The sequence below is a fragment of the Pelodiscus sinensis genome, chromosome 6, assembly GCF_049634645.1.
Source record: "Pelodiscus sinensis isolate JC-2024 chromosome 6, ASM4963464v1, whole genome shotgun sequence".
NCBI classification, from domain to species: domain Eukaryota; kingdom Metazoa; phylum Chordata; order Testudines; family Trionychidae; genus Pelodiscus; species Pelodiscus sinensis.
Window position 1 is genome coordinate 29,217,911 of NC_134716.1, and position 25,095 is coordinate 29,243,005.

At 44.2% G+C, this 25,095-nt stretch overlaps 1 protein-coding gene and 1 long non-coding RNA gene across 2 annotated transcripts in view; one reads left to right on the top strand and one right to left on the bottom strand.

Annotated features, from left to right (window-relative positions):
- SLC1A1 (solute carrier family 1 member 1) overlaps window positions 1-16,971 on the bottom strand; it is a 63,482-nt gene extending 46,511 nt beyond the window's left edge. Inside the window, exons 1-2 of the mRNA XM_075931640.1 lie at window positions 16,637-16,971; window positions 8,865-9,005 (exon numbers count right to left, since the gene is read on the bottom strand). Coding sequence (XP_075787755.1) covers window positions 8,865-9,005; window positions 16,637-16,919 — 424 coding nt within the window. The 5' untranslated portion in view covers window positions 16,920-16,971. The remainder of the gene's footprint in view (window positions 1-8,864; window positions 9,006-16,636) is intronic.
- A 105-nt stretch (window positions 16,972-17,076) lies between these two features.
- Window positions 17,077-22,015, top strand: LOC142829829 (uncharacterized). Its single transcript, XR_012904646.1, has 2 exons — window positions 17,077-17,280; window positions 19,300-22,015. It is a non-coding gene; the product is annotated as an uncharacterized LOC142829829 (long non-coding RNA).
- The last annotated feature ends 3,080 nt before the right edge of the window (window positions 22,016-25,095 follow it).

The window sequence follows — 25,095 nt, forward strand, 5'->3', positions numbered from 1 at the left end:
ATAGAAAAGGCAAGGAGTGGGGGAAAATCGACTAATCAACTGACTATCTGATAAGCATTTGCTATTTCTAGCACCCATTTGTCTGGTCATGTCTGTCCACACTTTGTGAAAGGATGATGTTCCCAAATGGTGTGGGGGAAACTGAAGTTAGCCCTGAAGAGTTTGGGGATGTTGTGCCCTTGATCAGTCCTTCAAAAATTCTGGTGTGATATTGAGGGCTGGGATAGTGCCAATTGGTTAGTTGTCTGTCCGCATCTGTTTTGATACTGTTTGTGTCTATTATCGTAATGTCTCTGAGGCTATGTGAATGAGGTTGGTTTATATTCGTGACTGAAAGCTCTGCCCTGCTTTCTCTCTGTTATAGATACATGGATACCCATGGTCTTCAGGGTAGATCAAGAGTCCTTTAAGGTGTGGCGAGCAGTGTCTGTAGAGTCCATGAATAACTTGAATCCTTTTAAGGGCAGAGCCTTCACAGTGCTTTGAACCTCCTTGGGGAAGCCAGACAACTGCAGTCACAATTAGGGATGTAAAGGACTAATAGACTAGTTGCTTCCCCCTCCCTTGCTGCCTCTATCAAAAGAGGGGGTACTTCAAAGCAGCAGCACTGCTTGAAGCCTAGGGCCAGGCCCTGGGCTCCACACGGGGGTGTCCTACTGGGGTGTTCCCAGGCTGTATGTGGCTTTCAAAGCAGTCAGTGCCGTGTGGATTCGGGATCACCTCTAGACTCCACCACTGACCCTGGGCTCCATGCAGTGCTGCTGCTTTGAAATGCTGTGTGATATTTCAAAGTGGCAGCATCACATGGAGCCTGGGGTCAGCGGACAAATCCCCAGCTGACCCTGGGCTCCACACAGTGTTTTCACATTTTCACTACGGCTGCTGCTGCACTTCAAAGGTGAAAACGCTGTATTGACTAATTGAATAGTTGATGCAAAATGCATCAACTACTTGATTAGTCAATTACTCAACACTTAACCTTAATCGTCATGCCCTTCGCATGACCATGGCCATGGAGATGAAGTGGGGAGCTGTGTCAGCTCAAGGGCAGTGAGGAAGAAAAGTGCTTCTTCACTGATATTGGTTCGTTGTTATTGGGAAGGTGTTCAATAAAAGATGCCATCTGCTCAAAAATGCTGTGCATATATTTGGCCAATAGAAATGCATAGTTGGTGATCCTTAGTTGTAGAGTAGCTGAGGAGTATGCCTTTTTACAAAAAAGGTTCAGCTTTTTCCAGTCTCTGACATATGGGGTAGTGTGAGCTGTCTGCTGATTATTTGTATGGTTCATGGCCTCCAATAGTGTGTTTGGGGTGAGTGTGAAAAAAGGAAATTAGTTTCTTGGGGAGCCATGTAATATTTTTTTATCCAACCTTTTACCGGTCAGTGGAGGTAGTGGCTGGAATCGGCTGTATCATTTTTGCAGGGCACATGAGTAGGGCTAGCTGTGGGAGAGGCATGAAGTATGTCTACTAACCTGTGTTGTGTTTCTGGTTAATTTACCAGCAAGATGTACAAGGAATCTGCCACTCTTCTATATAGCTCCAGGAAAGATATGAAGTTGTCTCCTGCTGTGGTGGGAGGAGGCATGATTATGTTGTCTGGTGAGGAGGACAATATGTGGGCTGGTGATGGAGATTCCGGAGCTGATTCTTTCTCCACCATCACCAGATCATCGTCTTCCTCAGCCCTTGAAAGCATGGTTGTGGGAGCAGAAGACATTTGGACCTGCATGCTGGAGTTCTTTGTGGTGGAGCTTGAGCTTGTTGCACCCTGTACATAACCCAGGGTCCTCAGGAAGGCCACTTATTTAGCACTGGAATTGGTGGGAGGTTGCCACTGAATGGTGTTGCACTGCTTTTGGTGAGGAGTAAGGATGTTAAAATATGGTTAATTGACTAGTTGATGGAATTTCCATCGACTAATTGACAGGCACTTCTGCATTCTTCCTTTTGAGTCCCCAGCTGACCCAGGGTTGCCAGGAAATGCCGCAGGGAGCCTGGAATCAGCTGGAGAGTCCCCTGCTGACCCTGGGCTCCATGGCTTTGAAATGCATAAAAGTCCCCGCTAGGGACTCTTGTGCGTTTCAAATAAGGCACCCACATATAACCCAGAGTCAGAAGGACTTCCCGCTGGCCTGGGCTCTATGCAGAGTTCCACATTCCTCCTTTGAAACAGACAAGAGCCCCAGCAGAATGTGGAGGAATGCAGAAAAGCCTATCTACTAGTCAACTGTACCCCGGGCTCCATGTTTTTGAAATGCACAAGAGCCCCCACTGGGGACTCTTGTGCATTTCAAAGAAGGCACCTGTGTGCAGCCTGGAGTCAGTGGGGCTTCCTGCTGGCCTGGGGCCATACAGGGAGTTCTGCATTCCTACAAGAGCCCCAGTGTGGGCTCTTGTACATTTCAAAGGAGGAGTGCCAAAGTGCCTGTCGACTACTCAAAAGACTATCCGATAAGCAAATGCTTATTGGATAGTCGATTATTCTTTAACATCCTTAGTGAGGAGTGGCTTGGAGTGTGAACACTCAGTGAGTCCTCCTTGTTGTCACTGGAGGGATCTACCCGGCAGCACTCCAGCTGCTCTGCCCCTGGCTTCCCGGATTCAGCCGCTGGTCAGTTTTAGCAGCGGCTGAATCGGGGAAGCTGGGGGCAGAGCAGCTCCAATGGTCCAGCTGCCCGGAGAACTTCCAGGTTCCTGATGGTGCCGGACCATCAGGAGTGCCGGACCATCAGATGCCGGACCATCGGAGTTTTACTGTATCATGTTTTACAGGTTGTGAAGCCAAGACAACACAGGAAAACTATCTCTTGCCACCCTCTCCATTTACATAAGAGGGGAGATTTTGTTTTCCAAGTTGAAAATGTATCAGGTAAAATCATTGCCACATTGTAAAAATCCTTGGGAGTTTTGCTATTTACTTCACTGGGACTCAGATTTCCCCCACCATGTTCAATTTATTTTAAAGTGTATGCTGTAACAAGGGAAATCCAGGTGTCAGATCATAAATTATTTACATAATGGCATAGAAAGTACATTTATAAAATATATAGATGAAATCAAGATGGGAGAGATTGCAAGTACTTTGCAGGATAGGATTAAAATTCAAAATGAATGGGACAAAATGGAAAAATGATCTGAAGTAAATAGGATGAAATTAAATAAAGGCAAATGCAAAGTACTCCTAATAGGAAGGAACAATCAACTTCACAAATGCAAAATGGGAAATGACTGCCTTAGAAGGATCTGGGGGTTATAGTGAACCATAAACTAAATTACCATTGTGTTTAAAACAAAAAAAGCAAACCTTAATCTGGCATCTATTAGCAGGAATATTTTAAACAAGTAATGAGAAATAATTCTTCCAGTTTATTCTGTGCTGAGAAGGCCTCCGATGGAGTATTGTGCCCAGCAATGAGCATTTCAGCAAACATTGGATTAACTGGAAAAAGTTCAGTGGAGACCAACAGAAGTGATGAAAGGTTTAGAAAACATGACCTTGGGGGAAAGATTTGAAAACCTGATGTTTAGTCTGAAGAGAAAAGACTGGGGAAGGGAAATAACAGCTCAAGAACATAAAAGATTGTTACAAGGATGAGAGTGAAAAAATGTTCTTGCTCACCATTGAGACAAAAAGCAATAGTTTTAAATTGCAGCAAATGAGTTTTAGGTTGAGTATTAGGAAAATCTTCCGGTCAGATAGTTAAGCACTGGAACAAGTTGGCTAGGGCAGTTGTGTAATCTCCATCCGCAGAGATTTTTATGAGCCTCATAGACAAACATCTGTCAGGAATGGTCTACTTATGTAGTCCTGCCTTGAGTACAGAGGACTGGACTAGATAACATATTGCAATCCCTTGCAGTCCTACATTTCTATGAATGTGACTCCTACAAGGATAGATTTTTTTTTAAGAGGAACCAGTTTCCCTAAAGGCAGTATTCAGTTCTGTTCACTGTTTTATAATCCAAACTGGCACTGAGATCTTAAGGAGGTCCTATCTATTTCCACTAGAAAACCCATCTTGTCCTGGGACACTAAGGAATCACTCAAAGATGTACATCAACCTTGATCTCAAAAACAAACTGGAAAGTAAGTGCCTTTTTAAAATGTAAAATAATCCAAATGTCACATTCTTCTATGAAAAACAGGTAACCTTTTCAAAAGTACATTGGGAACTTCAACAGTGACAGACATTGAGTCTAATCACCTTTTATTCTGCTCCTGTTTCTCTCCTCTTCCCTCCTTTCTTTCTTTCCCAAAATAGCTATTCTGCATATTTTGAGCAAGCTTGTTATTTTGAAATATAATGGGCTCACTATTCTGACGCCCCTGTAAACCTTGTTCCAGAGGGAGTAAGGGGCGTTTCGGAGTAACACTCTATTTTGAAATTAACCTTGAAAAAAACTATGCAATTTGAGCTATGCAAATTGCGTAGCGTATTTCAAGCTACAGATGCAGTGAAGACACACCAATGATGTCTAGTACAACAGGATGAAGGAAAATAGCCACAGTAGTATAAACAGCTATCTTGCATGGACATGCCTGTTTTGTTTGCTTAGCAAGCACTTCATAACTATTTGGATACTGGAAATTATTGTCAATACCTCCAGGAGTTATAGAACTTAAAGGTGTGTGTGTGTACAGGCAGTCCCCGACTTACGCGGATCCGACTTACGTCGGATCCGCACTTACGAACGGAGCTTTCTCGCCCCGGAAGTCGGGGCGAGAAAGCCCCGTTCGTAAGCTGCTCCGGTGCCCCTGGTCTGCTGGAGACCGTCTCCAGCAGACCAGGGGCACCGGGCGGGTTCCCGCGCTTCTGAGGCTTTGCCAGAGCAAAGCCTCAGAAGCGCGGGAACCGCTGCTGCTGCCCCTTGAGACCCGGTGCCTGTGGTCTGCTGGGGACGGTCCCCAGCAGACCACAGGCACCCGGACTGAAGCCGCAGCCGCAGCCGCAGCCGCAGCCGCAGCCGCAGCCGCAGCCGCGGGGGGTCCCGCGCCTCTGAGGCTTTGCCAGAGCAAAGCCTCAGAGGCGCGGGGAACCGCCGCTGCTGCCGCTCCAGTCTGGGTGCCTGTGGTCTGCTGGGGACGGTCCCCAGCAGACCACAGGCACCCTGACTGAAGCCGCAGCCGTGGGGGGGTCCCGCGCCTCTGAGGCTTTGCTCTGGCAAAGCCTCAAAGGCGCGGGACCCCCCCCCCCCCCGCGGCTGCGGCTTCAGTCAGGGTGCCTGTGGTCTGCTGGGGACCGTCCCCAGCAGACCACAGGCACCCAGACTGGAGCGGCAGCAGCGGCGGTTCCCCGCGCCTCTGAGGCTTTGCTCTGGCAAAGCCTCAGAGGCGCGGGACCCCCCGCGGCTGCGGCTTCAGTCCAGGTGCCTGTGGTCTGCTGGGGGCCGTCCCCAGCAGACCACAGGCACCCAGACTGAAGCCGCAGCCGTGGCGGGGTCCCTCGCCGCTGAGGCTTTGCCAGAGCAAAGCCTCAGAGGCGCTGCACCCTGCTGCCGCTGCGGCTCTGCTCCCCGTGTCCCTGGTCTGCTGGGGGGGGGGGGGGGGGCGCAGCTAGTGTGCTCCCCCCCCCCCCCAGCAGACCAGGCTTTTGTTTTGGACTCTGGGGCAGAGCAGCTGGGGCGCTGCCGATTGGTCCTGCAGTGCCCCTGGGCACTACTGGACCAACCCGGCAGCACCCCAGCTGCTCTGCCCCAGGTCCTGATTCAGCCGCTGCTGGTCAGTTTCAGCAGCGGCTGAATCAGGACGTCTGGGGCAGAGCAGATGGGGTGCTGCTGGGTTGGTCCAGTAGCACCCCAGCTGCTCTGCCCCAGGCGTCCCCAAGTCAGCTTCTGCTGAAACTGACCAGCGCTGACTACAGGAAGCCCGAGGCAGAGTTGCTCTGCCCTGGGCTTCCTGGAATCAGCTGCTGATCAGTTTCAGCAGCAGCTGACTTGGGGACGCCTGGAGTTCTTAAGTTGATTCTGTATGTAAGTCAGAACTGGCGGTCAGTTTCAGCAGTGTCTGAATCTGGATGCCAGTTCCGACTTACATACAGATTCAACTTAAGAACAAACCTACAGTCCCTATCTTGTACGTAACCCGGGGACTGCCTGTATATAAATTACTGAAAAGAAATGGGATGTCGATTGACCAGGCAATGACACTGTCTGTTCCTTTTTCTTTAGCAAAAGCTATTTGAGTTCTGTGCTGAGAAACTGACACATTTGAATGACAAATATTCACTTGTATTCAACAGGAACCAAATCTGCCAAGGCAACAGCAAAACAGCTCGCACAGATCTCTTTTTAGCCCTTACAAACTATAGATGTGAGGTCAAAATAATAGTTTAAAAACACAGCTTGCTGAGATTTTGTGGGGATTGGTAGGTGGTAAGCATACTATGCTGTTAGTGACATAGTTTCCTCCACCCCAAATGTTGGACAGGAGAGTTTCATGAAAAATTAATTTGGATCCTCTGAAGCCTGTACAAATTAACCAGATTATATCACTTATTTTGAAAATCCAGCTTCAGTTTCATCCACCATTCAAAGGAGTGAGCTTATTTCAAAGGTTGTTTGAAAAGAGAAAAGGGCTTATTTTCTCTTGATAGCTTTTTCTGGAATTCTAGTCACTGATTCAAATTCAATATGATAAATAATAGAACTCCTCTTTCCTTTCTTTTCCATCTTCCAGTGCCATAAAACCACTACCACACAATTTAAATTTGCCACTGTTCATCATTTAAAACTTAGGGCATGTTTACTCCTCTCTTTCTCCCCTGCCATAACAGTGATGGGTAACCTGTGGCTCACGGTCCACCTGTGGCCTGTGCATTTCCTGATCACTTCCCCACATGCCTCTCGTACACTGGAGCCCCACACTTCCTATTCCTTCCCTTCCCTCCAAACACTTTCAGAGCACCATAAATTGCCTGACTCGCACACTGTTCCTGCTCCGCTCCTCCCCTCCATCCAAGAGATTGAACATCATGAATCAGTGGTATCCTGGTCTGCATCAATTTCCAACTCCCATTGGCCAGGAACAGCAATCTCTGGCCAACAGGAGCTGCAATCGCCCATACTTGTGGAGGTGCAGGTAAATATAGCAGTGATGGCCTGCCAGGGACTAACCCTGGCAAACCGTCTGTGTTTTATTGCCCACCCCTGCTCTGACCACAATGTGGTCTCCCTCTCCTCAGTCAAATCCCAAAGGCCTTTCCATGGTAAACCAGCCAAATAATGAAGGGTATATTTAACATAAGCCAAAAGCAGAGACTGTTTGTTTGGCAAACATAGGTGGGTTTATTATGGAATGCTAGAGGAAGACAATGTGAGCTTTTGTTTCCTGAACAAAAAATGACAGGATAAAAAACAAAATAAAATAAACAAACCAAAAAACCTACTATCCCAACCTTGTAGTTAGACAGCTATTGCTGCTACCTTCTGCATTTAAAGTTTTATTCTGCAAATACTTTTACTACTAGTTTTAGTATTTATTACTGTACATTCATAGAGAGTATTCAGACTTAGTATTATCAGGTTTGGACCCATGTCAAGAATGCAGGGAAGTGAGATGATTTACAAAACATGCAAATGACCATGGGAGGATTTTATCATGCTGTCGTGGGGTCGATAGGTCTGTCTCTAGGTGGGGGCTAGGTACTCCATGGCTCAGCACCATGCGACTCAGTAGTTTGGATCTTCCCTCACAGTCCTGGCTACTAGGACAACACGGCCAGGCAGCTGAAGTCCATGGTGAAGCCCCTCAGACTCAGGGCAATGTATCCTAATGGTCAGAGTCAATAGCAAAGCCCAGTTTTCAACAGGGCAGCACAGCTTAGCAACCAGGCTCAACAACAAAAGTCCTCTCTCGCAGGGTGCAGCTTAGTGACCAGAGTCCGTAACAATGCTCTTCTCTCGCAGGGCAGTATGGCTTAGTGGCCAGAGTACATAACAATGCCCCTTTCTCACTAATGGCCAGAGTCAATGGCACAGAGTGCAGATTCACCACATAGGGTGGGGGGAATTAGGGTAGGGGTACCCAGCTCTGTCCTCTCCACTAAGTCCCAACCAGGGCCCTGTTGGAGGGGGTTTGCCTGCTTTTAGCTCAGCAAGGCCCCACTGAAACATGTCGAGCTGTTTTGGTAAGGCTACTGATTCCCACAAAACTCCTCTGAGTCACTTTCTACCCTACTCTTTGTCGCTCTAGCTCTGGTTTCTCTGTCTCTTCTCTCTCAGTGGAGTCCTAGGCTAGCATGTCTGGTTCGACTCTGGCTGGCATCAGCGTCCTAGTGGGCATGCTTTTTCTCCTCAGGATGTAGTACAGCACTCTCTTCTCCTTCAGCAGACAGCCCCGATGGAGCTTCTCTTCAGGCCTTTATACTTGACCTTTTGCTAGAGCATGCCCAGAAGAGCTAAGGGGGCAAGGCCTCCTCAGCTAAGTAAGTAAAATTAACCTTTTCAGTACCAGTACAGGGTCAACATGCCCTATCACACATACATTCAGTTTTTAGCAGAGTTATCTTCCGCATTCTGACAATCTTTTATTTCCATTCACATTCTGTATGGAAACATTTCACTTAAATAGAATTTTTATGATCTAGGATTGCAGATAAAAGAGTTTAATAAAATATTCTTATAATTGATTTCATATTAAGGAGAAGAAAAAACAAACACCAGCTGAAGGAATATAACAAACAACATATTTTTTAGGAGTTTCAGCGGATAGCCAAGTAAGTCTGTTACAGAAAAAAACAACAAATGGTCTGGTAGCACTTTATAGACTAACAAAACATGTAGATGGTATAATCTACATGTTTTGTTAGTCTATAAAGTGCTACCAGACCATTTGTTGTTTTTTAACATTTTTAGTCATACCTGCAATTATGCTTGATATGATCAAAGGCAGAATGATGAGTTTGAGCATTCTCATCAGAAGCTCTCCAGGAAATGCAAAGTAGAACTTGTCCAAGTTGGAGAGGTTGCCATATTCTCGTACTAGAACTCCTATCCCAATACCTAGAGGGAAGATTAAAAACATAATACATATTCAGGATTATACAATAGTTTGTTATAAATACCTAGAGGTGGAAAGAATGAAAACACAAGTATTAAAGAAAATGTGTAAAAACAAACCCAGCTACCAATATTTTAAATTTTCTGAAGTTGTGACTTTTAAAATGACTCCATGTCAGCCATGTACAGATATACATACACTTCAATATTTTCTCTTGGCATATTGTGGTCAAGTAACAAATTAATACAATAAATAATAAAATAAAATGTCTGAATTGAGAAGACTATTTATTCTTTTCCTTATTTAGGAAACCAAATAAGGACACGAGCCTAACTTTAAGCATCTCTTTTGAAAAAATTTAACTTAAATGTTCTATGGCTCAGCCCTGTTCCTTATCCGTAAAGCCTGCAGGACTTTGTACAGCTATTCTATTTAAGGCATAGGAAATAAGTGCCATAGGCTGGACCACTGCTTCCTGCAGTTCCCATTGGCCAGGAATGGCAAACCATGGCCAACAGGATCTGCAAGCAGCTATACATGAGAACCCACGGGTAAATAAAGCATCTGGCGACCCACCAGGGACTAACCCTAGCAAACCATGTCAGGCCCATGGGCCTCTTATTCCCCACTGTTGTTCTATTTATATCTACCAAGAGAGTTTACAAATAGATTTTTTGTAAAATGTAATATTCATCATGGACAAATGTTACTCTATATTAAAAAAATACATTAAGATAATATATGTAAGTAATCTTGTGATTTGGTTACTCCATATCAACAAAAACATGTGTAGTTAGCAGTATTTTTGGTTCATATACTCCATCTCATTAGAAAAAAATCATGTGAAAAATCAGTGTCAGTGTAGTCCCTACATTTACAGGCAGTCCCTGGGTTACGTACAAAATAGGGACTGTAGGTTTGTTCTTAAGTTGAATCTGTACGTAAGTCGGCACTGGCATCCAGATTCAGCCGCTGCTGAAACTGACCAGCGGCTGACTACAGGAAGCCTGAGGCAGAGTTGCTCTGCCCCGGGCTTCCTGGAATCAGCCGCTGATCAGTTTCAACAGGCTGAATCTGGATGCCAGTTCTTACATACAGATTCAACTTAAGAACCTCAGGCATCCCCAAGTCAGCTGCTGCTGAAACTGATCAGCGGCTGATTCCAGGAAGCCCGGGGCAGAGCAATTCTGCCTCGGGCTTCCTGTAGTCAGCGCTGGTCAGTTTCAGCAAAGGCTGACTTGGGGACGCCTGGGGCAGAGCAGCTGGGGTGCTGCTGGGTTGGTCCAGTAGCGCCGCTCCTCGGCGCTACTGGACCAACCCAGCAGCACCCCAGCTGCTCTGCCCCAGGCGTCCTGATTCAGCCGCTGCTGAAACTGACCAGCAGCGGCTGAATCAGGAAGCCTGGGGCAGAGCAGCTGGGGTGCTGCCGGGTTGGTCCTGTAGCGCCCAGAGTGGAGCTACGGGACCAACCGGCAGCGCCCCAGCTGCTCTACCACAGGCGTCAGGAGAAAAGCCTGGTCTGCTGGGGGGGGGCACTAGCTGCGCCCTCCCCCCCCCAAGCAGACCAGGGAGACGCGGGCGGCGGACCGAGACGCACCACGGTTCTGCCGCCCGGGTCCTCCGCGGCTTTGCTCTGCGTCTCCCTGGTCTGCTGGTCTCCAGCTTTTCTCGGCCCGGAGGACGTGGGCGGCGGGACCGCGGCACATCTGGGCGTCCCGCCGCTCCCGTCTTCCGGGGCGAGAAAAACCCTGTTCGTAACTGCGGATCCGACGTAAGTCGGGGACTGCCTGTATTTAATTCTCTCTAAGCATTCCACCAATTTAAGCCACTATTCAAACCAAATGATGATTGTATTATTCTGCTATTTGAACCATACAGAAAATAGCAATCAGTGAGTATAATCAGTGGCTAAAATAAATTACTGGAGGAATCTGTATTTGTTTCTATCTTTCTCGTAAATGAATTCGGTGACTACTCTGCTTAAAAGTAAAGGTAAAAGATAATATTACTGAAAACAAATCCTACTCCAAGAGAGTTCATTGCTTGCTTAGGACTGAACAAACCCTTTATTTTTATTTTAACTTAGAAATTAAAATATGTAGTCTAGGACATGTTTACCAATGTTCTGACAGATATTTAGCTTTTGTTTCCTTAAATAATTATAAAATCATAGATTCCAAGGCTAGAAGGAACTTCCCCGAAATAATTCCTAGAGCAGATCTTTTCACATAGATGCATATGATATGAAATATTGGATATGATTTTTCTAGTCCATTATGAGTGTTCAATTATGACTTGATGTATGTTTGACATGGCAGTTATATTTAGTTAACATTCGTCCTTTCTTTTCATCTTCCTCAATGTATTTTATACAATTTAATACAAATGGTAAATATTTCTTTTTTTCCTCCTTACCTTTCCATATCTTCCCTCCACAATACTACTTTTTTATGATTTTCAAGGGAATAGTTACATAAGGTAACAATTTTGTAACACTCTGCATACTTTGGTCATGATCATGGTAAGTGTCAAGAACCCTAATCTCCAATCGGATTCAGTTCAGCATTCAGAAACTTGAAGGACTGGCCCAATTTGGCAAACACTTACTAATGTTAGAAGCCACACTTATGTTAATAGGATTACTAACTAGACCAGAAATTTAAACGAATTAGGTGCAGATTTTTAAAGGCATTCTGGTATTGCTCCCCTCAATGTTTCAAAATTGACATAGGAACCAAAGTCTCATTTTCAAAAGCGACTTCTCTACACTTAAAATGCAACAGTGGTAGAAGCTGCACTTCCACTATCTATGTGGATCGGAGGTGAGGAGAGAAGAGGAGTTATCCACTCAGTGATAATCAACCTTCCAGAGAGGTGGTAGCTAAATCAATGGGATAATTGTTTCATTGACCTAGTGCTGTATAGATGGAGACATAAACTCTCTTAACTATGCTGATCAAGGGGTTATGGACTTTTGCCATCCCTGACTAATTTAAAGTGATCTAATTTTCTAGTGTAGTCCAGGGCTTTTGGTACCTAACACACACTGAAATAACTTAAAAAACAATGAATAGTCCTGCAGCACCTTAGAGACTAACACAGATCTATATAATATAGATAGCATCATGAAATAGATATAATATATATAGCAAAATATAGATAGCATCATGAACTTTCATGGGCACAACCCACTTTTTCAGATGAATGGAGTATGGGGCCTGGCAGTACAAATAAATAGCAGAAAAAGAGGGGAGATGGGGCGGGAAAGGGAAAAAGTCTTATCAATTAGTGTGTGCTAAACTATGATAGTAGAGTGGGTTGTGAGTGCCTGATACTTAGCTTTTGATGTCATTGGGTGTTTAATATCATCTGCAAACTAGTAAACAGTGAGGTGGCAAAATATGCAGATGATACTAAACTGCTCAAGATAGTTAAGACCAAAGTCGATTGTGAGGAGCTTCAAAAAGATCTCACAAAACTAAGTGACTGGGAAACAAAATGGCACATGAAATTTAATGTTGATAAATGCAAAGTAATGCACTTTGGAAAAAATAATCCCAATTATACATACAACATGATGGGAATTAATTTAGCTATAACTACTCAAGATAGAGATCTTGGAGTCACTGTGGACAGTTCTCTGAAAACATCCATTCAGTGTGCAGCAGCAGTCAAAAAAGCAGGAATCATTAATAAAGGTATAGAGAATAAGACAGAGAATATTTTACTGCCTCTATATAAATCCATGGTATGCCCACATCTTGAATACTGTGTACAAATGTGGTCGCCTCATCTCAAAAAAGATATATTGGCCTTGGCAAAGGTTCAGAAAAGGGCAACAAAAAGATTAGGGGTTTGGAATGGGCCCCATATGAACAGACATTAAAAAGGCTGGGACTTTTCAGCTGAGAAGAGGAAGCTAAGGGGGACTATGATAGAGGTCCATAAAATCATGACTGGTATGGAAAAAGTGAATAAGGAAAAGTTATTTACTTGTTTCTATAACATAAGAACTAGTGGTTACCAAATGAAATTAATAAGTAGCAGGTTTAAAACAAATGTAAGGAAATTTTTCTTCAGCGTACAAACAACTTGTGAAATTCCTTGCTGGATGATGTTGCAAAGACCAGGACTTTAACAGGGTTCAAAAAAGAACTAGATAAATACATGGAGATTAGGTCTATCAATGGCTATAAACCAGGATGGGTAGGAATGGTGTCCCTAGCCTCTGTTTGTCAGAGACTGGAAATGGATGACAGGAGAGGAATCATTTGATGATTATCTGTTTTGTACACTCCCTCTAGGGCTCCTGGCATTGGCCACTGTTGAAGATAGGATGCTGGGCTAGATGGACCTTTGGTCTGACCCAGCATGGCCATTCTTATGTTTTAAATTTTGCCACTTCGCTGTTTACCTCTTTCTTCAGATCATTTATAAATAAGTTAAATAGGATTGGTCCCAGTACAAACCCTTTGGGGATACCACTAGTTATTAGGGCTATCAACTGATGTGCATTAATGCCTACGATTAACGCAGGGAAGGATTAACCTGTTAATTTTTTTAACACATTAATCACAGGCGTTAATACTGCACTGCCCCTTTGATGCATCGCTCCTGAGATTCACTGCCCCTTTAAATTGCTGGTCTGAAGATTCAAAGAGGTAGCACATTAGGAGCTGGGGATCAGTTGGAATGCCCAGCTGATCCCCGGCTCCGTGTTACGGTGCCCCTTTGAAGCACAGGTTTGGTGCTTCAAAGGAGCAGTGCAACACAGAGCTGGGATCAGCTGGGCATTCCAATTGCTCCTTGGCTCCTAATGCGCTGTCTCTTAGAGGCGCTGGGGTGGCGCTTCAAAGGGGCAGCACTGTATGGAGCCTGGGGTCATCTCGGGGCTCCAGCTGACCCTGGGCTCCCATGGTGTTGCCCCTTGGAAACGCTGGGGAGACCTTTCCAAGGGGCAGCTGCACTGAGCCTGGGGTCAGCTGAGGACTCCAGTTGATCACGGGCTACTGCGCCTTTGATTAATTTTTTTAATCGCTTGACAGTCCTACTAGTTATTCTCCATTCTGAAAACTGACTATTTATTTCTACCTGTTGTTTGATGTCAATTACATATTCGAATGTCCCTGTAAATCTCATTCCACAAAGAGAAAGGAATGTTTCAGAATAGCGGGTTATTTCAAAATAAGATCTAAATAATATATGCAATTTACAGAAATGCATGTCATTTCTTCCGTATTGGGGCAAAAAAAGATCCTTTGCTATCAGCAGGTACTGCAGTGAGTTTACTCTAGGTGTAGAAAGTATTCATGGCAGAAAAATCTTTTCCTTGGATAGGGCTCTGTGGCCCAAATGCAATAAGGCTATTTTTCATTGTTGGTTGCTTGTTTTCCTACATAGGTGTCCTGCTACTACTTCACATCTATGGTCTTGCTCAACTCATAAAGCCATGGATATAGTTTACCACAGCAAGCACTTCAGGTAGCACACCTACACTTTAATTTTCCTGGACACTCATTAATGGATCTCCAAGTTGCTGTTTTGTTTCAGACCAGTTCCTCAAGCCAAATACACAGAGAAGGATTGGAACTTAACTTCATTCACAAGTTCAATTCTTATGCTAATGGTTTGAAGGGGGATATAGGGTAGCTCACACACTATCTTCCACCTTTTAATGACTTAACCAACCAACCAATGGAGATGCTAATGGTTCTTAACAGCCTCTTGTAACTATTTGAACTATCTTTTCACTGTCTGTTTTTTTCTTCCTCCCTTCTCCTTTTTCCTCCCCCCCCCCCCCCCCGCTTTCCCTTATTTATTCTTGGATCTGGACTTACTATGCTCCTATCTTCTGAAGAAGTGGGTTTTGCCCCTCAATGCTCATGATACCATCTACATGTTTTGTTAGTCTTTAAGGTGCTACTAGACTATTTGTTATTAAATTAATGACATTTGTAAGGAAATATAGTACACCTAATTACACAAGCAGGCAGAGACTTGTGATCTTGGCAATGGGATTTTCTCACTATTTAAAACCATGTTACAGGGACAGGAACTAACTAGATGGCACATAGGACTGGTAACAAATAGTACAATTTGTCAATTGCAGGATGCTGGCATTATATAAGCATCAGAAATTACTACAAATGTAGTAGTCTGTGACCTGGATAGGCAGATGTCCCAAAACAAAAAAACACCATTATTGTTTGCATCTTTGTTGATAACATCACCATACAGGCCAAAGACTGAATGAGTCATTGAGAATGAACTCTCTTATTTATCTAGAGGTTTCTTTTGTCAGAGCTGAGGCACCTTCACAAATCTGTATGACCAAGCTTCTTGCAGTGCCTGTAGCTTCAGTTTTTCAGGGTCTATCAGTCTGATACCACTAATGAGCATTATAGTCACATGATATTTTAAAATCCCTATTGATGGAGAAGGTATATTTGCAGATTTTTCAGCAAGAGAAAAAAATTCAGAGGCCTATTATTTACATTTTTATTATTCAAAGTTTGTGGCATAAATATTGGAGATTGATGAAGTAGCAGAAAAGGCATAACAAGGGAATAGATAGATATAGTATCAAAATTTAGGACTATCCATACTACTTCTTTCCTTCTATTTCTAGTTGTAGCTGTAATAGTAGGCAGTTTATTTAACTTGTTGAAAACAGAAGTTTTGCACAAGCAGAACAACAAAGTTGAAGCTGCAGTTTTATTTTCAAACTGCAGCAATTATATTCTGTGGTTAACATTGAAAAAGAGTTTGGCCAATAAGGAGGAGCAGAAAATATGTTTATTTGGGATGCAATCAGTTTCAAGTTATTATTTTAAGTTTCTGATATTAAAAGGTGTTAATATTTTATGAGAAGTGGATTGACTACATAAGAGTCATTTACATTCTAACAGTCTACCGTACAATCTGTCAAATTGGATGACATGAATTATTTAGCAACTCCCTAGTGAGGGTCTTTATTTTATTTTACAGCAAAGCAAGTAGAAGCTGCAAGACAGCCTGCCTACATGAGACTGAAGAGTCTGTCTCTCACCCTGTAAATAATTACACAAAAGAACTCTCCATCTTGGAGAAGGAGGGAACATTATCCCCGATTTATCAGGAAAGAGAATTAAAGCGCAAATGTGTCTGTGCCAGACATGCAGGCAGGTCTTCTAGGACCTCGATCTTCCTTGATTTTTCACATGTTGGCGCAGAAGGCGCCCAGGACAGGGGTCCCTCGCTACAGAAATGAATCTGTCTTGACGGGCATTCCAGCACCGGGCGCTGGCCCGCACACACGCGCGTGTGGACGTAAAAATCCAGATCGCAACAATCAGCATCATCCCCACGAACTGGCTAAACTAGGGTGCTGATTATCCCGCGATTCTTTCCCCGGAGACATGCCCGAGAGATATGGGGGGGGGGGGATAGACTGGAACCCCCCCCCCCCGGGGGCTGCCTGGTCGATGGAGCGGTCCCCCACCCCGCTTTGAAGCCCACCCCTGAGAGCCGGGGTTAGCGCGGAGGAGGTGGCGGGGTGCAGCGAAATCACCCCGCTGCCTCCCCGCGTGGCTGGAAGCGGCACCTCCCCGACCCCCGGGCCGCAGCCCCGCAGGATGCGCCCGGCCCCGCTCACCCAGCAGCACGGCGAGGATGGTGCTGAGCAGCAGCCAGTTGTTCCTCAGGAAGCGCTTGCAGTCGCAGCCCGCCATCTCGGCGGCGGCGGCGAAGGCCGAGGTGAGCTCCGCCGCGGCTCCCGGCGCACTGGGCTGTGCGAGCGTCTGGCCCCGGAGCTCGGCGCCTCCTGCGGCTGCAGCTCCGCCCGCGGCTGCCGCTGCGCTCTGCGGCTCCCATGCGCTGGAGGAAAGGGGTGGGGTGGAGGCAGGAGACAGATGCACCTGGCCGCGCCCGCGCCACATCGTCGCGCTCCCGCTCTGCGCCCACCGCGCGCCCTCTGACCCCGGGTGGGCGGTTGGGCGCGGGGGCTCATCTGCCTCGCGCGCCCCGCGCCCGCCACGCGCCATTTAGACGGGGGGGGAAGGGGGCGGTTGGGCGCGGGGGCTCATTTGCCTCGCGCGCCCCGCGCCCACCACGCGCCATTGGGGGGGGGAAGGGGAGGGTTGTTGGGGCTCTTCTGCCTCACCCGTCAGGGGGCGCCCCTGAGTCGGCCACACGCTTGGCCTCTCCTCTCGACACTCCTGGCAAAGGGGGACCCGCGTCATTCGCCCCCAGGGCAACCTGCTCGAGATAACACCGCCCAGGAGGCTTCCTTGGCCGCAGGTAACAACAGCCCCTCTCCTCCTCCAGACCTGCCACCAGCCCTTAGACACAGGGGCTGGCAGGAGACGTTGGGGACACTCGCTGAAGTGGTCTTTGGTGTCCCATCCCCCCCAACCTCTCCTTGTCCATTCACAAATCTCTTCGCTTTTCTCCCCCACCCTCTTCCTGCCCTTCACAAGCTCCTTCCACCCAGGGGCCGCCCTAGACTAGCTGCCAGCAACTGGCGCCCTAGGCGAACCATGCAATCGGCATCCCCACCTCCAACCCCCTCAGTGATATTGCGCCACCATTTGGCGCCCCGTTTAACTTGGCGCCCTAGGCGACCGCCTAGTTCGCCTATATCAGGCATGTCCAAAGTCCGGCCCGCGGGCCAATTGCGGCCCGTGTTCCGGTTTAATACGGCCCCACAGGTAATTTGGCAATATCTATCTTTTATGGCCCCCAACGAATCCATATGTATTGAGATGAATACATTGTAAAATCTCAGTTAATGTCAGTTGGTCTAAATCAGTTATAAATATATTTGGACACAACATGTATACTTGGTGTTATGTTCCTGTTCATATTTTTTGAACTTAAAAGTTGACAGACAACCTCTATTACCAGTAATATGTAATGTACTTTACAATATTCCTGACATATATTTCGGCTTCCTGGATTTTTTTTTTTCATCTGGCCTTCAGATATGAAAGGCAGAGTGATTTAACACCTGTTTAGATTTGTCACCCATGTGACGAAATGAAAAGTATGCCGTTTGCAATAAACTTTCATAAAATAGTTAATTTGCATTTAATTTTAATGGTTCAAAGAATGTCAGGCAAAATGGTCGGCCCTCACGCATGTTCACTTCATCAAATCTGGCCCTCTTTGAAAAAAGTTTGGACACCCCTGGCCTATATGGACGGGCCGCCCCTGCTTCCACCACTGGCCTTTACAGGTAGAGCATTGCGGCTGCACTATTTTGCATTCACATCTGTAGCCGTAAAAAGGGGCTGCGGACATCCATATCCGTGGATGCAGATCTAAAGCAGAGCTCCCTGGATTTGTGGGATTTTACACATGCATTGCCTGTCTTGGGAAGTTTCAGTGAGCTGAACTTGGAGAGAACAGCAACTATTTCCCTAAAATTGGCTTGCTCTGTCTTCCTGTATGTCTGCATAGCTGTTAGGCACATGTGGTGGCCCTTGACAACTGACTCCAGCTACTGGCCAAGGGGCTGTTTAATTGTGATGCAGAAGTGCAGAAGCCTGGGTTCTAGGATCCTCTGAGATGGGAGGGTACCAAGGCCTAAGTCTACGCTGTAATTAAAGCATGGGCTAGTCATGAGTGTCTCATTGCAGTGTAGATGTAACCCAAGAGTCTGACCCCGCTTAGTGACACACACTGGTTACACTAGTGTTGGCTGTAGAACACTTCGGGTGACCCAAGTGGTCAACACAATGTAGTAATAGCTATTCCATATACTGCATTCTACTACCAATGACAAGCTTATCTCTAGCAACTCCTGCCTGCATTGGAAGCACTGGAGGCAGAGAGAAAAGCATGCCAGGCTCAGGAAAAGTCATTGGGTATACTAGATGTGCAAAATATCAGCAGTCTTTGAGTGGGTGGGGCTTTTCCTTTACCTTCCCTCCTGGTGTAATTGGTTCTTACCTATGGAATGGTTCACGGAATAAGGAAGCTTTCCAATTATGGTAAAGTGCTTTTGCGGAAAAGCGTCCGTGCCAATCTAGACGCTCTTTTCCGTAAATGCTTTTAACAGAAAAACTTTTCCGTTAAAAACATTTGCGGAAAATCATGCCAGTCTAGTTGTAGCCCCCCCAGTAGGGAGACTGCTGTTGACTTTGAGAGCAATGCACTGTGGGTAGCTACCCCACAGTGTCTGCACCACTATGTGTTCTGGGTTATGCTTCTATGCATGCTGGGACCAAAACTGTGTAATGGGAGGTTCTGGGTTCATGTCATCAGTATCCCATAATGTGTTCATTTATTCCCTTCCCCTTTGCTTGACATCAATAGGAAACAATCTTTTCGCACCCTTTTTGGCCCTGGTTACCTGCACGGATGCCATAGCAGCACAAGCTTGGACCCCCTCCTGGATCATGATGTGCATTGTGATGCTGATGTTTACCTTGATGCGCCTAATGGTGGAGTATGGGAGAGCGTATGCATGGTAGGAAGATGAAGATGAATCTCGGGATGCCATGGACACACTGTTCAGTCAAGTCCATGCATTGAGCAAAGTGGAAATGCAGCGAAACAGTGGAACATCAGTTCTGGTGTTGTCAGAAAAGCACAGACTGGTGGGACCACATAGTGCTGTAGAGATGGGATGATCAGCTGAGGCGGCAAAAATTCTGAATGCACAAGGCCACTTTTATGGAACTTTGTGAATGTCTTTCCCCTGCCCAAAAGCGCAGGGACACTGGAATGAGACCCGATCCGACAGTAGAGAAGCATGTGGCAATTGCCTTGTGGAAACTTACAATGTCAGATAGTTACTGGTCAGTTGGGAATCAATTCGGAATGGGGAAATCATGGAATTTGAACTCATGAAACTCATGAGCATGTGTGCTGCTCAGGTGTGCTGCCTGCTCTGAGGTGTGCTCACAACACAGGGGAAATGAAATTCAAACTTTCCCTGGGCTTTCCTGTTCACCTGGAGAACAGTAGAATCACAAGTTTTGACCAGAGCGATCACAGCGGGACGCTGTGGGATGCCTCTTGAAGGCCAAGAATGTCAACTTTCCTACCTCTGGGTCTGTGCTATCATAAATTTGATCATGCAATGTTGAAATTTGCATTACTTTCCATGAAAAGCAGGAGTACCAAAATCGGCTTCAGCAGCCTTTAGAGTTGATGGAATGAGTTTGGTAGGGTGGACTCATTGTTTAGAAAATCAGCTGTATGTGGCTAAATTTGACCTAAACGTCTAGTGTAGACCAGGCAAAAAATTAGATGTCTAAAGAAACATTGTTCATTTTCTCATGTAATATGTTGACACTGTAATAGAAAAAAGAGCAAAATAATCTATGTTATGAGTATGATTACGGCACGTACTAATATGGCTTGTGCCACTTTGTTTACCTAAAGGCTCCATAGCCACAGTGCCTTGTGGCTCCCATTGGCTCTGGTTTGCCATTTCCAGCCAAGGAGAGCAATAGGTATAGCAGCACCTCTACTTTCTGCACTTATGCTGGCACTCATCAGTCATCTTCATACCCTGATTAATCTCATTGGAGATAAGTAGATAGCTGTCTTCTTTCCTATCTGGAAGGTAATCTGTTTCTCTCCATTTGGCCATAGATTTTCAAGCATACTCTAATTAAGTATCCGTATTTCCTCATATGTAATCCATACATTTCACAATAATATTAATCAGCATTATGTCCTTAGCTTATTGTAAAGACCTCACTCTATATACTTTCATAATACAATAATATTGTATAAATGGATTCAATTGTTTATCAGTTGAGGTTCAAAGCCCCTATCTTTTATAAATCAGAATAAGGTATGAATATGGGGGTGCTTAGTGTCACACACACAAAAACAAATCAGATCACGTAAATGTGCCATTACTATTTTGTTTATGCTCATGAAGAAAAGGACAAATTGGAGAGAGTCCATAGTGCTGTAACACAAAGACAAGGTTTAGAAAACAAGATCTATGAGAAAATGTTGGAAGAATTGGGTTAGTTGAGTTTAAAGAAGAAAAGGAGGGAAGGATAGGACATACTTAATCTTCAAATATGTAAAAAGGTTTTACAAAGAGGAAAGAAATCAAATGTTCTTCATGTCATCCAAGAATAGGACAAAATAATTGATTTAATTTGTAGCAAGGAGATTTATGTTGAATATTAGGAAAAAGTTTCTTAACTATGAAGTAGCTAAACAATTAAACAGGTTACCTAGCTCCCTGGGATGTTTTAAAGAACAGATTAAACAAACACCTGTCATGGAAGACCTTAATCTTGCCTCAGTCTGAAGGTTTCTTGCCTCAGAATGAAGTTAAGAAATAGCGTTTCTTATCTATCAGTCTGTGGACTGGTGCTGATGCCTTAGATCTCCATGGCACAGTTTAGGGAGGCAGCAGGCCAGTCCTTGGCATTAAAAAGGTTCAGAAACACTGAACTGGATGACCTCTTTCCCACCAGTGTGCCTAAAAACTGACCTGAAGGCATCATCTTTAGGGGAGAAAAAACAATTGAGTCTTCTTGCTAATTCAGTCTTTGTACTCTCTCTGTCAGGTTTGCTAGCCATTTCCAGCTATGATAGTTTTTGTGATGCAGACATATCTACTCAGAACTGGACAGAGACCATGAAAGTATTTTCACATACTGCAAGTCACAAAACAATCATCAGAGGTTAATGGTTTTTAGTCCTTACTGGGCAGGCTGGATATGAACAGCTGTCTCAGGGCACTGCTGAATCAAGGAGAGTTCTTCCATTTGAATATTAATTTTTTTGAAATACATTAATGCAACTAAAGCATTTGGAAAATATTGCCAGAAATGGTTGCTAATATCCAGTAGGAATTATTGACAGAATGATTTCTTCTGCCTTATTATTCAGGGAAAGTCCATTAAATTGGAAGTTTGCATTAGTTATTTTTATCATGAAGCCTGGCAATTATTAGAAAATTTCAAATTATCATGTAATTTCACTTCTGAATTATATATCTAATCTTCAGAAAAATAATTTAATAAAAATTATGGTGTTTGTAACATACTCAAAATATTTCCAGTTGTCATAATTTGGCGTGAATCCAGCTTGCTAGTAGCTCTGTTTACTCTTCTCCCTACTGATGCTCTTTTTTGATTATAAAGCAGACAAGCCAGGTAAGATGTAAGCTGTGATCTTTTGTAGAATTACCTTAAAATGAGCCTGTTAAACACAATCTTTCAATCTAAAAATTATAAAATTAGCTTTCATCAAAATAGCCTTGCATTGGCTCCCCTCTTATCTTTGTATCAAGGCCTGATAATGGCCCCAATTCAGAAATGTACCTAAGCATTCCCTGAATTGAGACCTCAATAGATGCTGAGCACTTTAAGCTCTAGAATCTGACCCAATTGGTGTGGAACCTGATCCTCTATGACCTGATTTCAAATTTGACAATAACTATAATTAATAACAATCCAGTTTAAATTATCAAAATAATATTACAGCTGGTCCCCGAATTACGAACACATCGATTTACGACCAGTCATATTTATGACCAACCTCCAATACAGCCGGAACCCAAGTTATGAACAAAATCCGCACTTACGAACAGCACGGCCCTATATCAATGAATGTAATCTGACTTACAACCATATCAAGTTACAACCAAGTGCTTGGAATGTAACTCGTTTGTAAGTCGGGGATCGGTTGTGGTGTCAAATTGCCTATTTTTTTAAAATCTTAGGTAGAGTCTATGTTCATGGGGAAAAATTAACAAATGCTGATTATTATTTTTTGATAGGGGAAAAAAACTTTAAAACTGCAGCTTATCTGCATAGTGTGTTCCCATTTGGTCAATATCAGTTGAATCTGCAGGATCCTTCTGTCTATATTCTTTTGTAATTTTATACAATTGGCTATGTATTGTCCTCCTCCTGCTGCTAAATTCACACAGATATCCTTATTTGATTTTTTGTGATCCTCTTTTAAGCAACTGTATATTGCAGTAAGATTCCCTGTAACCACTTCTCCTCCAGATTGCATATCTTCTACTGCTGTTTTAGCAAAGACCATCTACACTGTATCAGCTTAATAATTGTTCTCTTTATTTTCACTACTGAGTTTGTTTAAAATAGGTTAGCTGATCAGCAAATGTTTCAACATGGATCAAAACAGCAAGGCTGTTGAAATAACGGCTGTTATTTTGAAATAACTTTGCTGTGTAGACATATCCAATCAGAGGCACCAGTGAAGGGTGGCAGGTGGAACCAGTCCACAAGGGGAGCCAGCTTAAAAATCAGCTCCTCACACAGACTGGCTCCCGCCTGCCACCCTGCACTGCTTCCTCTGATACAGAGGTAGCAGTGTGGGGTGGCAGCAGCCCCTGTCTATGAAGGTTTGATCTCCCTTCAGACAGAGGCTGCTCTGACATCCCACCTGATCCCCTCCTCCTCTGCACTGTTGCCTTCCGTGGAGCCACTGCTTGTGGGGAGCCTACTTTTAAGATCTATTACTAGGTCTATTACTATTTAGTATTTTCATTTATGATTTAGATAACAGAGTGGAGAGTGCACTTTTACAATCTGTGGAAGACACCAAGCTCAGAGGGGTTGCAAGTACTCTGGAGGACAGAATTAATATTCAAAATGCCTTTGCAATTTAGGGAATTGATATGAAACTTCAAGATGAAATTTAATAAAGACAAGTGCAAAGTATTATACTGGGAATAACTGACTATGTCACAGTACTGCTGAACAGGATCTGGGAATATAAGTAGGTCACAAATAGAATATGAATCAACAATGTGATGCAGTTGTAAAAAAGGCTAATATCATTTTGGAATGTATTAACTGGAGTGTCAAATGTAAGACACAAGAAGAAACTGTTCTGCTCTGTTTAGTATTAGTGAGGCCCCAGCTGGAGTACTGCGTTCTATTCTGAGCACCACCCTGAGGAAAGATGCCGACAAATTGGAGAGAGTCCACAGAAGAACTACAAAAATGATAAAATGTTTCGAAAACATGACATGTGAGGAAATGTTAAAAACATAAACTCAACGGCTGCATCTAGACTGGCATGATTTTGCAGAAATACTTTTAACGGAAAAGTTTTTCCGTTAAAAGTATTTCCACAAAAGAGCGTCTAGATTGGCATGGATGCTTTTGCACAAAAAGTGCTTTTGCGCAAAAGCATCCGTGCCCAGTATAGACGCACTTTTGTGTGAGAAAGCTCCGATGGCAAGTATTCTTGCGCAAGAGGGCTTATACCTGAGCGGGAGCATCAAAGTATTTGCACAAGAAGCACTGAATTCTTATATTAGAACATCAGTGCTCTTGCACAAATTCAAGCGGCCAGTGTAGACAGCTGGCAAGTTTTTGTGCAAAAGTGGCTGCTTTTGAACAAAATCTTGCCAGTCTAGACGCACTCGTGTTTAGTCTTGAGAAAATAACACTGAGGAAGGACCCTATAATTGTCTATGATAAGACCTATTATGAAGAGGATGGTACTCAGTTGTTCTCCATGTCCACTGAAGGTAAGATAAGAAGTAGTTGTTTTAATCTTCAGCAAGGTAGATCCAGATTAGATATTAGAAAAATCTTTCCAGCTATAAGGATAATTAAGCTTTGGAATAGGTTTCCGAAGGAGGTTGTTGAATCCCCATTGCTGGAGGTTTTAAAGAGGTTGAAAAAACTCCTAACTGTCTTGGTCCTGCCTGAGAGCAGGGAATTCTCTTCCAGCTGAGAGCAAGTATTATTTAATAATAGCAATGACATACAAGCTCCAGGAATAAATAAAAAATGTTGGTCCCACTTATGCTTGCATTGAATTATTTCTTTCCAGGAAACTGAAAAATAATAGTGTGTTAAGCAAATATTGGTCTGTTTGTGGAATAGCAAATTATTCCACTAAAAAGATGATGCTTTTATGTTGCCATATCAGGTTGGCATTTTTTCCTTTCCATAATGTGAAATGTGTATTAACAATAATGATACATGGAGAGTTAAGGACAGCATAATGTTTTATTGCCAGTCCTATACTTTTGTAGAATGATTCATTATATGATATTGCCTTAAAGACTAACAAAGCATGTAGATGGTATCATGAGCTTTCGTGGGCACAACTCACTTCTTCAGATGACAGGAGTACTAGAAG